The sequence below is a fragment of the Neoarthrinium moseri genome (genome assembly GCF_022829205.1).
Source record: "Neoarthrinium moseri strain CBS 164.80 chromosome Unknown scaffold1_Wmoseri_CBS_16480, whole genome shotgun sequence".
Taxonomy (NCBI): domain Eukaryota; kingdom Fungi; phylum Ascomycota; class Sordariomycetes; order Amphisphaeriales; family Apiosporaceae; genus Neoarthrinium; species Neoarthrinium moseri.
The window spans coordinates 859,318-877,175 of NW_026055115.1; the positions used below are offsets into that span (position 1 = coordinate 859,318).

General features: G+C 53.9%; 7 protein-coding genes across 7 annotated transcripts; 3 read left to right on the plus strand and 4 right to left on the minus strand.

Moving 5' to 3' along the window:
• Positions 1-37: 37 nt before the first annotated feature.
• On the plus strand, positions 38-1,152 carry JN550_000261 (uncharacterized protein; the record flags this gene model as incomplete). The annotated part of the gene is made up of 3 exons (XM_049313933.1): positions 38-742; positions 806-969; positions 1,014-1,152. 3 exons carry the CDS (start codon positions 38-40, stop codon positions 1,150-1,152), a joined length of 1,008 nt encoding a protein of 335 aa, XP_049177550.1.
• Positions 1,153-1,549: 397 nt separating this feature from the next.
• Positions 1,550-3,917, minus strand: JN550_000262 (uncharacterized protein; the record flags this gene model as incomplete). Its single annotated transcript, XM_049313943.1, has 8 exons — positions 1,550-1,590; positions 1,640-1,716; positions 1,772-2,170; positions 2,220-2,505; positions 2,579-3,027; positions 3,300-3,349; positions 3,400-3,575; positions 3,641-3,917. 8 exons carry the CDS (start codon positions 3,915-3,917, stop codon positions 1,550-1,552), a joined length of 1,755 nt encoding a protein of 584 aa, XP_049177551.1.
• Positions 3,918-4,969: 1,052 nt separating this feature from the next.
• JN550_000263 (uncharacterized protein) lies at positions 4,970-7,323 on the minus strand (the record flags this gene model as incomplete). Its single annotated transcript, XM_049313954.1, has 4 exons — positions 4,970-4,984; positions 5,039-5,511; positions 5,564-6,768; positions 6,827-7,323. 4 exons carry the CDS (start codon positions 7,321-7,323, stop codon positions 4,970-4,972), a joined length of 2,190 nt encoding a protein of 729 aa, XP_049177552.1.
• Positions 7,324-7,935: 612 nt separating this feature from the next.
• On the plus strand, positions 7,936-8,703 carry JN550_000264 (uncharacterized protein; the record flags this gene model as incomplete). The annotated part of the gene is made up of 4 exons (XM_049313964.1): positions 7,936-7,982; positions 8,052-8,085; positions 8,165-8,456; positions 8,537-8,703. 4 exons carry the CDS (start codon positions 7,936-7,938, stop codon positions 8,701-8,703), a joined length of 540 nt encoding a protein of 179 aa, XP_049177553.1.
• A 342-nt stretch (positions 8,704-9,045) lies between these two features.
• JN550_000265 (uncharacterized protein) lies at positions 9,046-9,495 on the minus strand (the record flags this gene model as incomplete). The annotated part of the gene is made up of 1 exon (XM_049313975.1): positions 9,046-9,495. One exon carries the CDS (start codon positions 9,493-9,495, stop codon positions 9,046-9,048), a length of 450 nt encoding a protein of 149 aa, XP_049177554.1.
• A 1,456-nt stretch (positions 9,496-10,951) lies between these two features.
• Positions 10,952-12,186, minus strand: JN550_000266 (uncharacterized protein; the record flags this gene model as incomplete). The annotated part of the gene is made up of 4 exons (XM_049313986.1): positions 10,952-11,364; positions 11,433-11,656; positions 11,709-11,773; positions 11,827-12,186. The coding sequence occupies 4 exons, from the start codon at positions 12,184-12,186 to the stop codon at positions 10,952-10,954; spliced, it is 1,062 nt and encodes a 353-aa protein (XP_049177555.1).
• Positions 12,187-12,807: 621 nt separating this feature from the next.
• On the plus strand, positions 12,808-15,072 carry JN550_000267 (uncharacterized protein; the record flags this gene model as incomplete). The annotated part of the gene is made up of 6 exons (XM_049313997.1): positions 12,808-12,888; positions 12,943-13,140; positions 13,196-13,374; positions 13,423-13,592; positions 13,647-14,965; positions 15,034-15,072. The coding sequence occupies 6 exons, from the start codon at positions 12,808-12,810 to the stop codon at positions 15,070-15,072; spliced, it is 1,986 nt and encodes a 661-aa protein (XP_049177556.1).
• Positions 15,073-17,858: the final 2,786 nt, after the last annotated feature.

The window sequence follows — 17,858 nt, forward strand, 5'->3', positions numbered from 1 at the left end:
AAGAGAAGACACAGTCAGTCAATCAATCCGTCCTGGCATGCTTGCCCTGCGTGCTCGACACAGCGGCGTAGTCACAACTCTCCTCGGTGAAGAGCGAACTTCTCGCCGGGCACGAGTGCAGGGGAAAGAAAAACTCACAGGCCGGCCTGCTGCAGAAATAACATGTCTCGATGCGGACCATGTTGGCGACGGGGGCGACAGCGTCTGGCTGCCTCGGGTCCTGTCGTGGGTGTTGGGCGGCGGTGGGAGATTGGTCGTGGGCGAAGACGGCAGAAGTCTGTCTTGTTTCAACTTCCCAGCAGCCTTTTGCGCAATAATCTTTTGCACCGCTACTACAAAAAATTTGGGGACCCTGGGCACCCGGCCGCCTGCCACCGTGGGGCCCGGCGGGCGAAGTGGGAGGTGGGCTGCGGCCACACGGCCCGCTGATTGGCCCGCCCGGAAAATCCTGCTCGCCGGAGCACCCTCGGTGCAGGTCGGGTGGAGCCCATGCGGTCCAGGGAGGCCCGTGCGTCGAGAAATTCATCGGCCGGCTCTCAGCTCTCAGAGGCTCAGAGGCTCAGGCTCAGGTTCAGAGTCGCGAACCGATATATACCATCACGGTGCTGTCGCCAGCTTGCAGTCCTACCCTCGTCGGATCAAAGCCCCTCTCCCTTCGTCACTCTCAAGACCCTCGTCACCCTACCTCAGCATGGCATCCGTATTGGCTATCGGAACCGGCGTGGCCGTGGCCGCCTTCCTGGTAAGTACTGCCTCTTCCCCGTGAGAGAGCCATCCGTCCATCCCGTCTAACACAAATCTCTAGGGCCGAGCTGGACTGGTCGCATTCCGGCGCTCTCGCGGCGGTGTCGGCGCCCTGGGCAAGGCCTTCTACAAGGGCGGCTTCGAGCCGCGCATGAACAAGCGGGAGGCTTCGTTGATCCTGTCGCTCAAGTACGACCTCACTCCCCCTGCCCGCACACTCTGGCGGTTCGCAGTCACATGAAACTAACCCGCGCTTTTCTCCCCAACAGTGAACGCGCCCTGACCAAGGAAAAGGTCCGCAAGGCTCACCGAACCCTCATGCTCCTGAACCACCCGGACCGCGGCGGTAGCCCCTACCTGGCCACCAAGGTCAACGAGGCCAAGGAGTTTCTCGAGAAGAACTCATGATCCCTGCCCCTGCGACGGGACATGACAGGATATGACGGGACATAATCACGGCCAAGGGGGTCTAAGGAGGGAGGAATGTAAATAACTTGTACAACTACACCACTGGCATGTACAAAAGCGACGGCGTTTACGGATTATCAGGCATACTGCATGGTCATGGGGTCTGCTTTCGGGCCGCAGGGGCCTTATTCACCTGACGAAATAGAAAGTACTGCCTCCAGAAGGGGGGCGACATCTCTTCTCAGCCATCTTCTCCGCCATTAGCTATCTGCTTGGATATTGCTACCGTACCTCCAAGCTCTCGCGCGATTACGTGACCAGTCGATGGAAAACAGCCCGCTTGCTCGCTCAGGAACTCTCCGGGTGCAGCCTTGGCGCTTGGGTAGCTTATGCAACCCTACCACCTCTGCGGCGTATAAGAATCTTGGGTTTGACGAGCTGCTCAAATTAGCACGAGCTCGTAGCTAACATTGTTTAGGGAGCGTACGGGGTTGAATAACAGGCTCAACCGACTTCAAAGCACCACTTCCGTCGTCCAGCTCCCCATCGCTCCATTCGTCCAATCTGACGTAGTTAGTAACTGCGCTGGTAGCTATATGCTCTTGGGGACATGGCTCACTTGACCTCGGGTGCCGTGCTGCTCCACTTCTCGGATTCCGTCTGTGGCCCACCGACTTTCTTCTTCACGGCCATGGCGACCATGGCACGTAGCGTATACACCGCATCGTTTCCGGCGTTGTGAAAGTTGCGGCCGGGGATGCCTAGCTCGCTGCAGACGAACCGAAGCGCTCGGCCGTCCCCGGAACACTGCACGCGCTGGAACATGGCCTTGGTGTCCACCTCGTCCAAGAACTGCGGCAGGCGCCAGACGTTGTAGCCCACCTTCTGGAGATACTTCAGGTCTGTGATGGTGTCGTGTCCTACCATGACGACGGGACTCTTGTCGCTCGAGTTGGAATCGCCAATCAGCGACCCTACACGGCGGGCCACGTCCTTGATCGGGATGAATTCGCTTTTACTGTGCCATCGTTAGTACGGCAACACATACTCATATACAGGTTCCTGACCCAAAATCGAAGGCATCCGGGCATCCTTGTACAAACTCCCTGTTCACGATGCCTCGGTGTTCAGAAATGCGAATGTGGTGTGCATGGATGAACGAGAACCAGTTCTCGCCATGCTGCCCCGGAGGGACTTCTTCAATATCATCGGTATCAAGAATGGCGAGACCGATCTCGGTGATCATGTTGCTGTCTCTCTCGTAAGCCTCAACATCGACGCATACGAATCTGACTCGCAACTCCATCGGGAAGGGAGCAGGGAGAACCGCGCTCCAGGCATTATCAGATGCACCTGATTAAGAGTACCAAGTCAGCCCGTCTATACTGTCCTTTAGAATCAGTCCTTGAGTATCCAATATACACACCTGAGAAAGCGGCATAGGCTGTCCGCTGGCGGAGGCCAAGATATCTTTGAACGCGTTTGATCACTTGGCCATGGCTTTTCTGCCTGTTCACCATCTTCAGATGCTGATTGGCAGGATTCTTCTTTGATGGCTTGAACGAGTTGTAAATGCCATCTATTGTGTCTTTAAAGAACTGCAAGGACTTGGCGTCGATCCCTCTCGTGTCGTCCATCGAGTTACCAAGTCGGTCTTTGAGCTCTCTGTACGTCTCATCGCTGCTCGCGTGACCCATGAATCTGGGACGCGGGCTGCCGCCGAACGTGACGTTGAACCTCTCGCCGTTTTCTCCTCCGGGAATGGCCAGGTTGGTATGCAATTCCGAGTTCGCGGCTGTCAAGAAATCTTCCAGTTGCGTAGTGGGAACCAGGATGAGTGGATCTCTTCGCATATATGGATCGTGGATGTAATACCTGTTCCCCGTCAGTAGAAACATCAAGATAAGCAATCAGCATAAGTATTATGACCAAGAGCAAAGGTGCAAGGACAGTATTGAACCAGCTCCGGACTCTTGAAGGTGTATCCAGAAGGCCCGGGGCGGAATGCACCCGAGGCTTCCACTTGACCACGAATAACACCCGAAGCACATTGCTTCGTAATCCATGTTGGGCATTATATAGAGAAAGATCAATCCGTTGTCGTCATCACCGATAAGAATTGGGGAGCACCTATATGTGTCACTCACATTTCCCATGAACGTTGGTTGAATAGATTGGTCTTGAACCATGCGCCAACCTTCAAACAGGGTTAGAGTTGTCTTGGAAAAGAGCAATACGAACACGCACCTTGCCTTGGTTGTTCCTTCCCACGTACTTATAAGGGTACACTTGTATGAGCTTGAATGGACAGAGGGCTAGGTATCCCTGAACCATTTCGTTTCTGGACGGATTGGAGCTCACAGAGCCGTCCGTTGGGGCTGCTGGGGGCTCCATTGCGCGATACTCCCAGGCTCGGGAAGAATCTGTTATTGAATTGCTTAGCATGGCGAGTCTATTTTGGGATGATCATGATGCTATAAAGACTCACTAGGGTTCAGCGTCTCTTTTCTCCGCGCTTCGTGTGAGTCGCTCGGATTTTCAATGGTGATGAGATCGTCATTATCATTGTCAACATAATCATCTTCATTGTTTCTTTCCGGTCGCATCTGACGGTACTGCTGCATAAGACCATCAAGGTCTGGAGCCCGAGGGTGAATCCGGGATGCAGGCAGGGCTCGCTGGGCCGGCTGGGCCTGCAAGTCGCGCTGGCGTTCATTCGAGATGCGCACGCCTCTCATGCGAGACTCGAGCTCGTGTTCTGCCATGGTAACTACTTCGGTGACTGGGCGTAGGCGCGACTGTAATCTGTGGACCTAACTTGTAAGGCGTACTCAAGAACGGGCTTTGTTCTGGGGTAAGTGTTTCTCAAGTTCACCTTGGCAGAATAATGGCAGAGATCGGTACGTACCGCCAGGCAAAGATACGTAGAAGAATAATGGCGTTCCAAGTGAATCGTAGCACAAAACGAAGACATGGGCCCAACTGGGATACTTACGAGTAGAACTTAGAGGGATTCAACAGGCAGCTCAGAAGAGGTCGTTTGCGGATGGGCAAACGAACATGAGCATCCGACACGAAGTTTGGGAAACTAGATGCAAATCCAACTAGTCTGGTCCGTGTGACAGAGAAAATCATCACACAATTTCTCCTGATCAAAAGACCATCACTCGTTCCTTCCATTCGCTCATTAGAACGTTGGGCTGCCGCGAGTGACAGTGCTTGCTACTCTAGTGGCGTCGCTCTACACAAGCAGCCTGGCCTCTAGAATTGATCCATTTATTCCACGCTTAGACAGTAAAATATATGTCACCGAAAAATAACGGGCCACCGGCATTGGACAAGTGATGACGAGCGCTTGTCATTTCTTCTGCTCAACACCGTTCTACTCGAGCAGTATCCTGCAATGCATCCTAACTCTCCGGTAGCCTGCCGAGCATGTTGCTGCTAATATTCTTACACACTAGGCGCAATTCCATCAGAACCTTGTTTGCACAAACTTTGTCTCCTAGTACGGCACGCCTGATAGAGCCAGCCAACATGGCATATCTGACTGACTGGAAACTCGCAAGATTTGCCATCAGTCCTTTGGCGTGGTGAGCCAATGAGCCCCAGATACATTGAAACTCACAGATGCTCAGAACACCACCACCCCTTGCCAGCAAGTCTTTGACAGCCAAGCGTGGCGAAGACTACATGGGGCTTCAGTGGCCATAGCCTTCAATCGCGAACGGGCAAATACGCAATAACTGACCAAGTACTTGCTCTGGCCTAGTCTGGCATCTACTCAAGCAACTTGACAATTGTTCGTACGGGAGTTTTACTTCTTCCAGAACTGTACATGATTAGTGACAGGTAAGGGAAATGGAAGGGCATAGATCTAGCTTACCTCGGCAGCCTCTTCCCGAGTGATCTTGGACTCTTCAGATGCCTCTTTGTCGATGAGGCCGATCCTGGCACCCTTCAGCTGCCACCACAACTCTCGTCTATCGCCGCCCAGCTCGCCGGAAAGAAGCCTCTTCTTGAAGTCTCCCATGAAATCGTTATACAACATGGGCTCTTCATAGTTGATCATGAATTCACGGAAAACGCCCAGGTTCTCAATGACGCGGTCAAAGTTTCTGTCGCCGAAGCTGTCGGTCACGAGCTGACGCACAATCTGTCCCAGCTGCTTAGCAGCCTCGGAAAAGTCCGACACGTCATTGGCATTGCTCATCATCTGCTTGAACGACGGGATGGCGTTGTCTGGGTCAATCTTCGTGCGCTTGTTGTCGGGCATCTTGAGCAGAGCATCAACATCCAGTCCGGAGATGGGACGGGCTCTTTCGTGCTGTCTCTTCTTGCCCGTAGCTTTAGGTGGAACTGGAATGCTGTTAGTATATCTGGGACTGGCGGTTGGGGACTCTTGGCCTACCTTTCTTCACTTCTGCCGTTTCAATGAGATCATCCAACCTCGTTTTGGCTGCTTCGACCAAGTCGCGGTCAGGCTGAGCGTACTTCAGCAGGATATGAGGGATTGGGGGCACTGGCTTGTCGGGATGAATGGCACGGTGGCGGACGACTTGGTTGATGCGATGCAATGATGGACTGTAGGTATCGTCTACCGCCGCATACTCAAACGTTCGCTCACCCTCGTCATCCAGGGCGTAAGTTGAGATATCCATGGCATCGACATATTCACTCATTGTCTCCTCCAGATCTTGAGATGGCAGGTATCGATGCTTCGTCAAAGTCTTGTTGTTCACAGTTATGACCTTGTCTAGCGGAGGAAACGGGTAATGCCGAACATCCTCCGCAAAGGGCAGTGGCACGTCGTAGAGGCATTCGAAATCTGGATCGATATGGGGCGCCAGGAGGACCAGGATTGGATCCTTTCCATCTTTTACCACCAGCCGAGCTAGGGCATACGACTCAAGCTCGTGGAGGGAGTGAATCAAGGACGACAGCTTCATGCTGTCTGCGGTGCTGTTCTTTTGGGCTACTGTGAAGCAGCTCTCGCCAAAATTCAGGAATGGCTCGTACTTGTCCTGTTGGATGAAGCCAATGATGGAGAAGCCCTTCGTCGTCTCGAGCTTGGTGATGTTGAATTCAGCCTCGCTGATGTGTACAGCAGTCCTGCCGTATTCATAACCCTTGGCTAACGAATCGAATTCAACGTCCCGCTTGCCACCGGGTGCGTCCGGGTCATTGACCTTGTAGGTGCGGGCATTCTTGACAGCAGCAAATTCACCACCGCCGTACTCTACACCCTGCATCTCATCGCCGTCCTCCAGAGTTGAGGTAGATTGAGTGCCGTGATCCGTCCGCACTACGACATTGCTGGCTGTTGGAGGGTTGGCTTTCTTTGTCTTGAAATATCTCTCAACATTGATCCGCATGGCTCTTGGGTCTACTTCAGGATCACCAAGGGTCAGAGGTCCGTCATAGGGCTTGTAAGGCTTTGTGGCCTTCAATCTCGGCGTGTCAAGCTCATCGATGGCTTCCGCTATGGTGCCGAAGGTGCCGAGATCCTCACCGCAGGCCTCGGTCAGACTCCGAAGAAGGGCCTCGTTTGCGGCTTTGACCTCTGTCTTGTTTTCTTCCTTAAAGCCGAATTCAGCATCATCAAAGTCAATGCCCCTATCATGTTATAAGCAAAGATGGAACCAAGGTGGGAAATGTTCCCCAAACGACGTACAGGATCGTCAAAGCAATATTATTTGACTTCAGCTTGTCAGCTATGCTCTGAATATCATCCGGGTCGAGATCAAGCGGGGCCTCTCCTGACGTGACCATGAAGATCTTCCGGTTGAACTTGAGTCTCTGGGGCGCGACGGTGTCGATCATGTCAATGGCCGGGATGAGGGCCGAAATGCAATCGCCCTCAAGCGTGTTGCTCGGCTTAATCGAGTCCCGGAGGTTCCTCATCTTGGGCAGGTCCATTGGCTCGAGGTCCTGAAGAACGGAGATGTGCTCGTAGCCGTCCTGATCCTCCATGGCGTTCTTGGTCTCATCTGTTCTGACGCCGATGACGCCAACGTGCCACGTCTTCCTGGATGCGGCTGCTGTGGTAGATATCTTGTCCCAGACCCAGCGCATCGACCAATCCAGGTCGGACTCTGTTCTACCATTGTGGCAATCTGCCATCGATGACCCAAGGTCCAGGATGTAGATGGTGGTCTCCTTGTCGGCCATGATAGCAAACGAGACGGCAGACGCAAGTTGTATTTGCTTGGATAGACTGGTCACCAAACCTGCAACGATATCATGCTGAGAAGGAGAGAGCGGACGAGACAGCCACGAAAAGCCAATTGGTCCCAGGCTTCATTCCTTTAAGATCGTCCAAAGACTCAGCCATAGGCCAGGATCAATTTAGGCAGGCTTCGAGTTCCCAGCGCGTCGGCGGCCAGGGAGTGAGCTGGGGTGGGGTCCTGGGAACGCGAACAATGAGCGAAGTCACACTTCTGCAGGCAACGACACGGCCTAGTGAGTGCCTAGCAAGCCTAGGTGCTACCAGGCAGCCCAGCCCGTCTGCCCGTTAGTGCGAATCGCTGGGGCCCAAGCTCCCTGCAGATGCTGGGGTAGAGGAATGCGAATGCCCGCTAGCTCTAGACGCCGCGACTTGAAACCGTCATTGATGGCCGCCCAAGTGGACCGAGGTCTGCCAGTGCCGTCCAACTATATTCTTCTTATTTGCAGCCATAGCGGACGCTGGTGACTTTCCCATATCACACCACACTCGTGAGGCCATCGCAGCCGATATAGCAACCGATATACACAACTCCTACGCCCGTAGAAACAGTCACCATGGCGGGGTCTTTGATCTTCTCGCCCGGTCCATACCACATCCTCTCGTACGATTGATACACACCTGTCCCTGAGGGCTATCAAGGCGACGTGCTTGAGTGCTAACGTCTCAAAAGCTATGGAACCCTTCTTGGGACGACAGTGTTCCATGTAGGTCCTGCTTCCAAACGCCGGACTGCCTACAGCCACCGAATGCAGTAATCACTAACAAGCCTCTTCCCCTTATCAGTCCTTCGTCAACGCAACGGCATCCTTCAAGACCCTCGAGCGGCCACAGTTCGCCACCCTCCAGCGCGCCATCTTCCCCGTATACTTTGGCATGCAGACCATCTTGCCTGCTGTCATGGCATTGACGTACCCGGGCAGCCGCATTACTGCCGCCGGCATCCAGGGCGTTTTGGACGAGGCGAACCGATGGGACGTGCTGGCGCCGATCGCAACGATATTCGTGACGGGGCTGGTGAACTGGGCATACTGCCTGTCGGCCACGAACGCCGTCACCGATAAACGGAGAGCGCAGGGTAAGTCAATTGCATCCACTCATGGGTTCTAGATGACTTTGGCATGAGACTGGCGCACTAACGTGGAACCGTTCGAGCAGAGAAGAAGGATGGCAAGAACAGCTGGGATGCACCACCACATTCCCAAGAGATGGTTGCATTGAACAAGCAGTTCGGGAAGATACACGGAATTTCGTCGTTGCTCAACATGTTTACGTTGATTGCTACGATCAACTACGGTTTCCATCTGGCGGCAAGGATTCAGTAATGACATATTCACAAACTGTGAAGTAACAAGTATAAAGTCATTCAACGGAGCGGAAGTAATGTATCACTTTCTAAAGTGTGCCATTGTCGCTTCAAGCACAAGTTGCAACCGGACGAGGTTCGAAATCCCAATTTGATAATAACCCCTCGATCTGCGGCGAAACGACTTTTTAATTCCAAAAACGCCAGCTATTGGAATGCTTCATCATTCCCTCAGCGCCATTGTGGCTGAGTCCCAGGGTATAGTGCATGCATGGTTCGCAAAATCCACGGCCTGCTAAGTAAAATATACAACGAATATGGACCTAAAATGCTGGTACTGTAGCAAACAGGCTCAGGTCTCTCAAGCCTTCTCGGCCAGTGCGAGGATTCGAGCCTTGGCGGCCGCCAGCTTCTTCGCCTTGGTCTCTGCATCGTCGACTGTTCGTGCGAGCTCGTAAGTCGCGGCACGCTTGATCGAGTGGTGCAGTGAGCGCTGGCGTGGCTCCAGAGCCAGCTGCCGTGCAACGTCGACCTCCATGCTCGGAGCTGGGTAGTCACGCGACAGAGGATCCTGGGGGTAGGCCGGCGATTGTGACTGCGGTGTCTTCAGGGCATCGGATTCCTGCGAACTGGTTGACGAGGAGACCGAAGAGCGGCGAGAACCGGCATCCGGAAAGTAACTCTGGCTGACTTCCGTCGGCTTCTTTGGGTGGCCGCTCTTCGCCTTTGACTCCGGCTCCTGGGTGGGCGAGCCCGTGAAGGGCGTGAAGAGCCCAGTGACATATGAGATGGCTTGTCCGATGGCTGACATGATGGAAGCGGGTGACTCCAAGCAACACGAGAGTACAGTCAGAGATATTTCAAGCCGTAGGAGGAATATGTGTATGAGTTGGTCGAGGATGATATCCACCGGTATAGCCGGTAGCTGTTGTGGACTTCCGAAGATCAATATCTACCGAGTTTGTGAATTGAGTTTCGAGTAAACCCAGAACTTCGGATCGAGAAACGCAAGGAAAGAGACGGAGTGGAGAGGAGAGAGATGATAAGACTTAGGGTCTCGGTGAGAAGAGATTAGCATACATTAGCGGGAAATCCACCGCCTTTTATTTCTCACGATGCCCTCAAGGCGGGGAGGGTCCCTGGACGCCAGGGGGATCTTAAAACAACTCGATAATACTCCTCCCCCACTCTGATCGTGCGCGTTTTCCCGCATATTCGCACAGAGAATGAAGGATCTGCAATTCCATGCTTACCCGAAAGATGCACTCGCTCACCGCACTGCAAGTCGAGCGAAGCGCAGGCGAATATGACTCGGCGGGCGACAGCGGGCGCTGCAGATAGGGTCCTTGCGGCTCCACTCTGTCGCGCGGGATGCATCGTGAGATCCGGCGGAGCCAATGGTTGTGCGCGGGGTGGGCCGGAACTGTCACCCTTTGCGGACGTAGTCCAAGGGAAGCGCAGCGAGTTGCCATGCACAAGGCCGTCATGGTCACAGTTGTCAGATCACCCCCGCGTTGCCACCCAGTCAGAAATTGTCAAGAAGACGACAATCAAGCCCGAAAGGAAGTTTTTCTGCTTCGAATCAGAATTGAATAGCAAGGTCAAAGATCGTCACCAGATCGTCCGGCTTCAATGTGTCTCGAGGCCCAGAAGAGTGACCGTGGGCTAGCTGGTAGACAAGCCTTCGCAGACAGCCCTGGAGCCTTACGGGAATGCAGCTACTACGTAGCCGCCGGAGGAGGCTTCTTTAGAGTTTGCACTTCAGCCTCCTTTAACTGCCCTCGATGCCGACACGAGGAATAGTTACCAAACAGGGAGACAATGAATGGAGTGAGACTGTGACATGGTCCAAGTGGCATGGCTCAGTGTATAGTGGTATGAATCGTTACCACCAGTCACTTATCTCTTGTTGCTTGGCGGTTAAGTGCAGTCATGTGCCACATTGCCACTTAGGACACGCTTACAGCAATGCGGGGGACGCTCTCAACTCAGGGTCTTGAAGGATCATGGTCTTGCCCCTTACTCCGAGCATCTTGCTACATGACGTACATGTCCGAATGAAATATGTATCATCCGATTTCTTGGCTTGCACAGATTCCGCCTCCTATAACCCCCGACAGGGAAGTCTCACCACCCTCCAAAGTCACCCTCGCCCGTAGACGAATGCATTTCCGCGTCATGGTGCAGCCAACGCCAGTCCCGTGCTGCCCGCCAATGCATCCCATGGTGCACTAGCAGTTGGTTGCAAACCAGCTGCCCATCCTTGCCTATGTTTGCTTCGACTTCGCCTGTTGTTTCTTTGCCAACTCGCTCGTGCGAATCACCTTTGGGTCGGGCGTTTTGTATGGCGTGAGACTGGGGATTTGCATACCGACGTGGCGTTGGTAATGTTTGTACTCCGGATACTTTCCTGCTGTGATCAGCTCGGTGAGCCATGTCGAACCCTGGAACAGAAGAATCAGGCAGAAGGATCCAGTTCCGGTCCAGCTGTATAGGACCTTGCTAGCGTAGCAACTCCACTGATACAGAACGAACCAGATCGTCTGCTCGGCGGTGAAGTTTGGGTGTCGGCAGTAGGCCCAGAGCCCAGAGGCAATGAATCCGCGATCGAGGTCCTCTTGCTTGAATCCCTGAGGCAACTTCGCTGTCTTCTGATATTCCTTCTTGGCCAATTGGTAGTCTATATAACGATGTTAGTGCCTGCGTGGGAAACGAAAAGCCCCCAGCGGTGCCATCGATGTATCTTACCCCACTGCTGCTGGTCACTGAACCATTCAGTCACTACTAAAGCAAGCTGTATGGTGGTGAAAGCAATATCTGCTGTCGTGATCTGTTGCTCGTGCTGAGAAGCAAGCAGGACTGCGTAAGTTGGCGCCGCAATAAGGAAGAGTAGCACGCTCTGGATAAACGAGATGAAGGTAACGTTCAAGACGAAGAAGATGATAGGATGAACGTGGGCCCGGACGATTTCCCTATACCCGGGTCAGTACTTGTGGGACCTGTAAAGTGGCGATCCGAACGAACCATCTATAGTCCTCAGACCCAACAGTATAGCCGCCCTTCCGCCAGTAGTTGAAAGTCAATCTGGCCTACACCAAACCAGGTCAGCATGTGATCCAGCGCGGAAATTGTGGCTACATACGCTCCAGAAGACGCTCCATAGCGTAATGAGATCGAGCCTCTGGCTTGGGAGGCCATTCAAATGCGACCAGACCGTGAAGTGCGCATTGTAGACGGTCGGCAGCAGACTCCACAGGCGGTCTACTTGCGAGTAATTGCGGTTTATTTCGGACACCACCAAGACGACGACGCCCACGAATAGGGAGAAAGCGAAACCCGTGACCAAGGGGTTGGTCTGTTGGTAAAGCTCCAGTGCATTCTGCGAACCCGACACAGAGTCAAGCAGCTTTTGCGGCAGCTCGTAGAGTTGTGGTAAGAATGGCTCGACGGTCTTGGACCAGTCGGCGCAGTCTTCCAGCGCCTTGAGACTTGGAATCGCCATTATCGAGTCGGAAAACCCACGAAGGCTGCTCGGGCAAGTTATGCCGGAGACTGTTGGATCAAGGCGTGGAGGGAAGAGCGACGACGGGCCCTATTTACGCGCGTCTGTTGCAAGGTCACCAGAACGTCATTGACTTCACGAGCGTAGATCTACCTAGAGTAATCTTTAGCGCCTAATTTAGGGCGGAGCTGCAGGGACGGATGGGACCTGGCCCGAGAAGCACGGTCCCTGAGCTGAGAGCGTGGGGCTTTGTTGACTTCAAGCCTGATAGCTCTCTGTAGCGTAGCTGTGCAGCTTCGAACACCAAATACGCTGAGAGGCCGGGCTGCAAATTCTCCCGGGAGACAGTCCCTGATTTGGATGCGAGCGTGTTAGGAATAATTAGGGGCAGAGGACCTCTTGCGAGTCTTTTAGGAAGTCTTGTTTCGAAGACGTCTCCATGTTGATTGCATCTGGCGGTCTCGTAATGCGGCAGCAGTCTGCCCGTCGAACTCTGGCACGCGCCTTCCCGCGTTGACACTGATGCTCTGGCTTCAACACACGAGATTTTCCCTTTGTCAGACCAGGCCGCACGCTTCAGTTGCCAATATCACAACCCTCGGGGTTCGATTCCAGTCCAGGATGAGGATACTATGCGTGGCTGAGAAGCCCTCTATTGCCAAAGCCGTTTCCGAGCATCTCGCTGGGGGCCGTGTCCAAGTGGTATGCAACAGGAACCTTCCCACTCTCACATACGCATACTAATGGGCTCTGTAGCGCAATACGCAGAACAAGTACATCAAGAATTACTGCTTTGACTATGACTTTGGCCAGGGATGGGGCAACTGCAGTGTGACCATGACCGCGGTGCTCGGCCATCTCACCTCTACACAGTTTCCTCCTCAGTACAAGGATTGGAAACATCCACCCCCTGACCGCTTGTTCGACGCTCCGGTCCAAACAATCATTGCTGAGGTATTAGTGGAAAGCCAACATGGTTCTGTTGAAGCCTCGCTCATCATAGTAACAGGATAAAACCGATGTCGCCGCCAATATTGAACAGCAGGCGAAGTATTGTCAAGGACTATGCATTTGGACGGATTGTGACCGCGAAGGCGAACACATTGGCCATGAGATCTGCGAGGCGGCGAAGAAGGGGAACAGCCGCCTCAATATCAGACGGGCTAGGTTCAGCAACATCGAGAGAGCGTAGGATAGTCTGGCCCTTCCATCGCTTGCACGCTGACCAGACGATAGGCACGTCCTGAATGCTGCTAGGAATCTCGTTGCTTTAGATGAAAAACAGGTCAACGCCGTGTCCGCCCGCATCGAACTGGACCTCCGGATCGGGTATGCCTTCACCAGGTTTTTATCCAACAACCTCAAGCCAATGGGGGAACCCCTGACCAGTAAGGTCATCAGCTATGGTCTGTGAATTCATGTATCCAAGACCAGTTTTCCTTGTGGCTAATCCGACCCAGGATCATGTCAATTTCCCACCTTGGGTTTTGTCGTGGACAGGTACTTCCGGGTCAAAAACTTCAAGCCCGAACCTTTCTGGAGCATCAAGGTGTTGCACAAGCGAGAGGGAATTGACGTCCACTTCGCGTGGGCGCGGAACCGCTTATTTGACCGAGCTGCAGTCATCATCCTCTATGAGCGCTGCCTTTCAGCCAAGATGGCAGAGGTGACAAAAGTCCAAGAGAAGCCAACGAAGAAGTGGAAACCGCTCCCTCTAACCACTGTCGAGTTACAGAAAATGGCAACGCGTTTCTTGCGACTGACCGGTCAGCAGGCCATGACGGCAGCTGAGAGCCTGTACAATAAGGGTTTCATCAGTTACCCCAGAACAGAGACCGATCGCTTTGATAAGGGCATGAATCTTCAAGCCTTGGTCCAAAAGCAGACACCGGACAATCGATGGGGCCAGTTCGCGCAAGATCTACTTAACGGCGGGTTTTCCCAACCGAGACAAGGACGCAACGATGACAAAGCTCACCCTCCCATCCATCCCATTACGTATGCTGCTCCCTCTGTCCTGGGCGAAGACGAGAAAAAGGTGTACGAGTTCGTTGTTCGTCGCTTCTTAGCCTGTTGCTCAGAGGACGCAAAGGGCGTCGCAACAGACATTGATATTATGTACGGCGAGGAAGCCTTCCACGCCCATGGTGTCGTTGTCCTAGAGCGCAACTACCTGGATGTGTACGTCTACGACAAATGGACTGGCACTGCCCAGCTACCCAAGTTCACAGTTGGCGAACGTTTCGAGCCATTCGAAGCTATCATGACTGACGGAAAAACTACGGCGCCAAGCTACTTGACTGAGGCGGACTTGATTGCGCTCATGGATGCCAATGGCATAGGTACAGATGCCACGATGGCAGAACACATCCAGAAGATCCAGGACCGTGAGTATGTAAGCACTGTCCCCAGAGCTTCTCGTCCAGCAGATGACGGCGACGATGGCGGCGATCCACCAGCCAGAGGAGCTCGTGGAGGACGCGGCAGCCGCGGCGGTGGTCGTGGCCGTGGCGGTCGAGGGGGCGCAAGCACGACGGCTTCAAGAGGAGGGGTGATGGAATTCATTCCAACCAAGCTGGGTGTGGCCCTAATTGAGGGTTTCGATAGGATGAACTTTGAGACCAGCCTTGGCAAACCATTCCTGCGGAAAGAGATGGAATTGAAAATGAAGGCCATATGCGAGGGACGCACTACCCGACAAGCTGTGCTCAACGAAAGCATTGGCCAATATCGGCAGGTATATAACCAGTCACAGGAGAAGCTGCAAGTGCTTAAGGCTGTAAGTCGCCTCTTGGGCAGCAAAGAAGTCTAGGCATGGCCTTTCATACTCGGCTAACACATATACAGGCCTGCAGACAGTATCTGTTCGAGAATGGGGTTGGCTGATATATCATGCATATACCAACAATTCCTCAACCCCCTCCCGCATTTTTCCACAGCTTTAGCGATTGTAAAGCAATCTGCAAATCAACTCTGAGCTATTTGTCGAATATTGTCGCGTCTCACGGAAAGAACTTAGCTCGCTGGGCTACCGTGGGCCGCATTATCCAGGTATGAAAGCTTGATGCTAGCTTAGACCGTGTCTCGCAGTGCCACCAGGGCACAATGGTGCGGCTTCTGCAACAGCCTCGGCCAGTGAACCCAATCGCACCCGTTCATCCCGCGAGCTAGTCACGAACAACACCGGCGGGGGACCAAGGAAGGTTGACAAATGGTGGTATAAGCTGGGTATACTGAGACATATTGATCGCACATGTCCGAATAGTCTACACAAAAGACATCTGCCGAATTAGATAGAGCCCACACGTACTCGCTCAAAGTGGGTTGTTTGACGCTGGAAAATTGGTTGGGTTGCGGGGAATGTCGGGAGTGTTACTCCCTCTGAGGAAGCTCGTTACAACATGTCAGTCCACGACATGACCAAATACGACGGCACCACGACGGACCAGAGGATCTATTGCACTGAAACGTGCGGAGCCATTGCAGAGTTCAAATGCTAAATGTTGAGCATCTGCACAAGCATTTATCGACCGATGTGGCTGCTAGTAGTTGATGTCTGATCGGAGAACTCTGATATCGCCTCATTCTACAACGTGGGGGCTACTGCAGAGGATGATGGGATAAAGGGCACCCAAGATCATCACGAGATGGACATCACTATTCGAACTTGATAGCGGGGTAGTGCAGTTCAACGTCGAATGGGACTCGGCCTGAATTCGGAAAGCACCTGCACGATGGACAAAACCCCTCAATGTGCCACCACTCAGCGTCGCTCAAGGAGCAACGCGCACCAGCTGATAAGTACAACCCCGGTACGCGAGGTTGTCCTTACCACATACACATCGTGCTTATTTTGGCGGGGCGTGGAGGTTGCAACGCCAACCCTCAACGGGGCGCTGCTCAAGTCAGGTGGGCAGCATGGTGGAAGTTAGCAAGCCAGCCAATCAGGCCAAGCTCTCGTCGGAACGTGAAGAGACCTGTTGGATATCCGGGGCTGCAGCTAATGGGTGACAGCTCGAATTTAGGTGCTCCCCAGCGTTTTGAAACGGAACTCTGACAGTGCGAGTCAGTGGGATTTCTGGAGATCGACCGCCAACGTGCAGAACCCAGATAGACTAGCACAGTCAAATGTAGGTACGCGAGAGTATCGCGGACGCGAAATCAAACTAGTCCATGCGCCGGACAGCCAATTTGTTGGTGGGAGTACCAAATTTGCGGATTCAGGGTCTCAAGCCCTCGCGGCCGACTAGTTTTCGACTCAATCCAAGGTTCGTGTGGAGTGGTGTAGCGTGGTGATGGTCAGAAGGCCGCTAATTCCTAGCTGATGAAGAGGCGCGTTACTCCGGGGCCTCAGGCTTGGCTGGTTGTTGCTAAAGATACATACAAGAGCAATCCAGTCAGCACAAGCCCGGGCACTGCTGCTCAGCTCCTTTTCGCCATCCATCGTCTGACGTGGGACGTCAAGACCGAAATCGCTGCGCTGGACTTGCTGCGGAATAGAGCACATAAGTAGACTCTTGTGCGTATGAGAGGGCTGACGCGACACGCTACGAGCTGATGGCCAACTTTAATGAGCTTACGATACGGTACAGCCCATCGTGTCTTTCCGGATCGCCCTGATCAGTTTCGGATCAATGGACTAGTTGTGCGTAAAGTGGCTCTCTAGAGCCACACCCGCCGGCGAGTGGAGTCCCACGCTCTGGAAGGTGCTCAGGGCTGGCTGCATCCTCTGGGCCATGTGCAGGCGCTTTGGGGCGCATTATGATGGAATGGAAAGGAAGACAGGCCTGATGCCGTTGCCGGCCCTTCCAAACCGCGCGACCACGCGTTCAAACCGCATGGTGCTGTTGGTCCTTGTTGGGTTTCAAGAAACTCCAGGCTCTCAAACATGCAGGCCGGTGCTCGTCACCACGACTAATGACGTAGCTTATGAATCCACAATAGCTACCCATCGGCCGCTGCGCAGGGCACTATGCATGTGTAAAACACGGCGGATTGCATAGCGCACAACGAGACGCAGAGAGGCTTGCTGCTTCGCATGGAGTCGCTATGGGGTTGTTGACCTGGGGATTCATTCCTGAAATTGGGAGGTATTTCCCGTGGGCGACAGGAGCAGAAAGGAGCGTTCAGCGCAATCTTGACCCCCCTGCCTCGACAGTCTCGCTCTGGCTGATAAGGCCGCCGTGTGGCCATGACTCTGTATTGGGTAGGACCCAGACAGGAGACACGGGCGGGCATGGGTACCAGGCCGGTACTTGCGCAGTCTCGGGACGCTACGGGTTCTGGGGGCCGGGTCAGGCCAAACACCAAAAGGTGGCCAAGCGTGGTCGTCTGGTTGTCTGGTTGTCTGGGCTGCTGGGCCAATTCCTGGGGCACGGGCAGCCCTAACGACACGCCCCCCTATCTGCGCCAAGGCCCCCATGGCCCACGAACGAGCGAGCGAATGCGACGGCAGCAGATAACCTGCTGGATGCCGGATCCCTGTCCGCTAGGCTGGCCGGTGCCATCCCATTGCCCGTCCAGCGTTCCCCAGCAAGCCAGCGGCGCCCTGCAGCGAGCCAGTGTGTGTGCGCGCAGGAGACACCTGGGCTTGCTGGGCTTGCTGGGCAGGCAGGCAGGCAGGCAGTCAGTCAGTCAGTCAGTCGGTAATGTATGTAAGTGCTGTCGTCGCT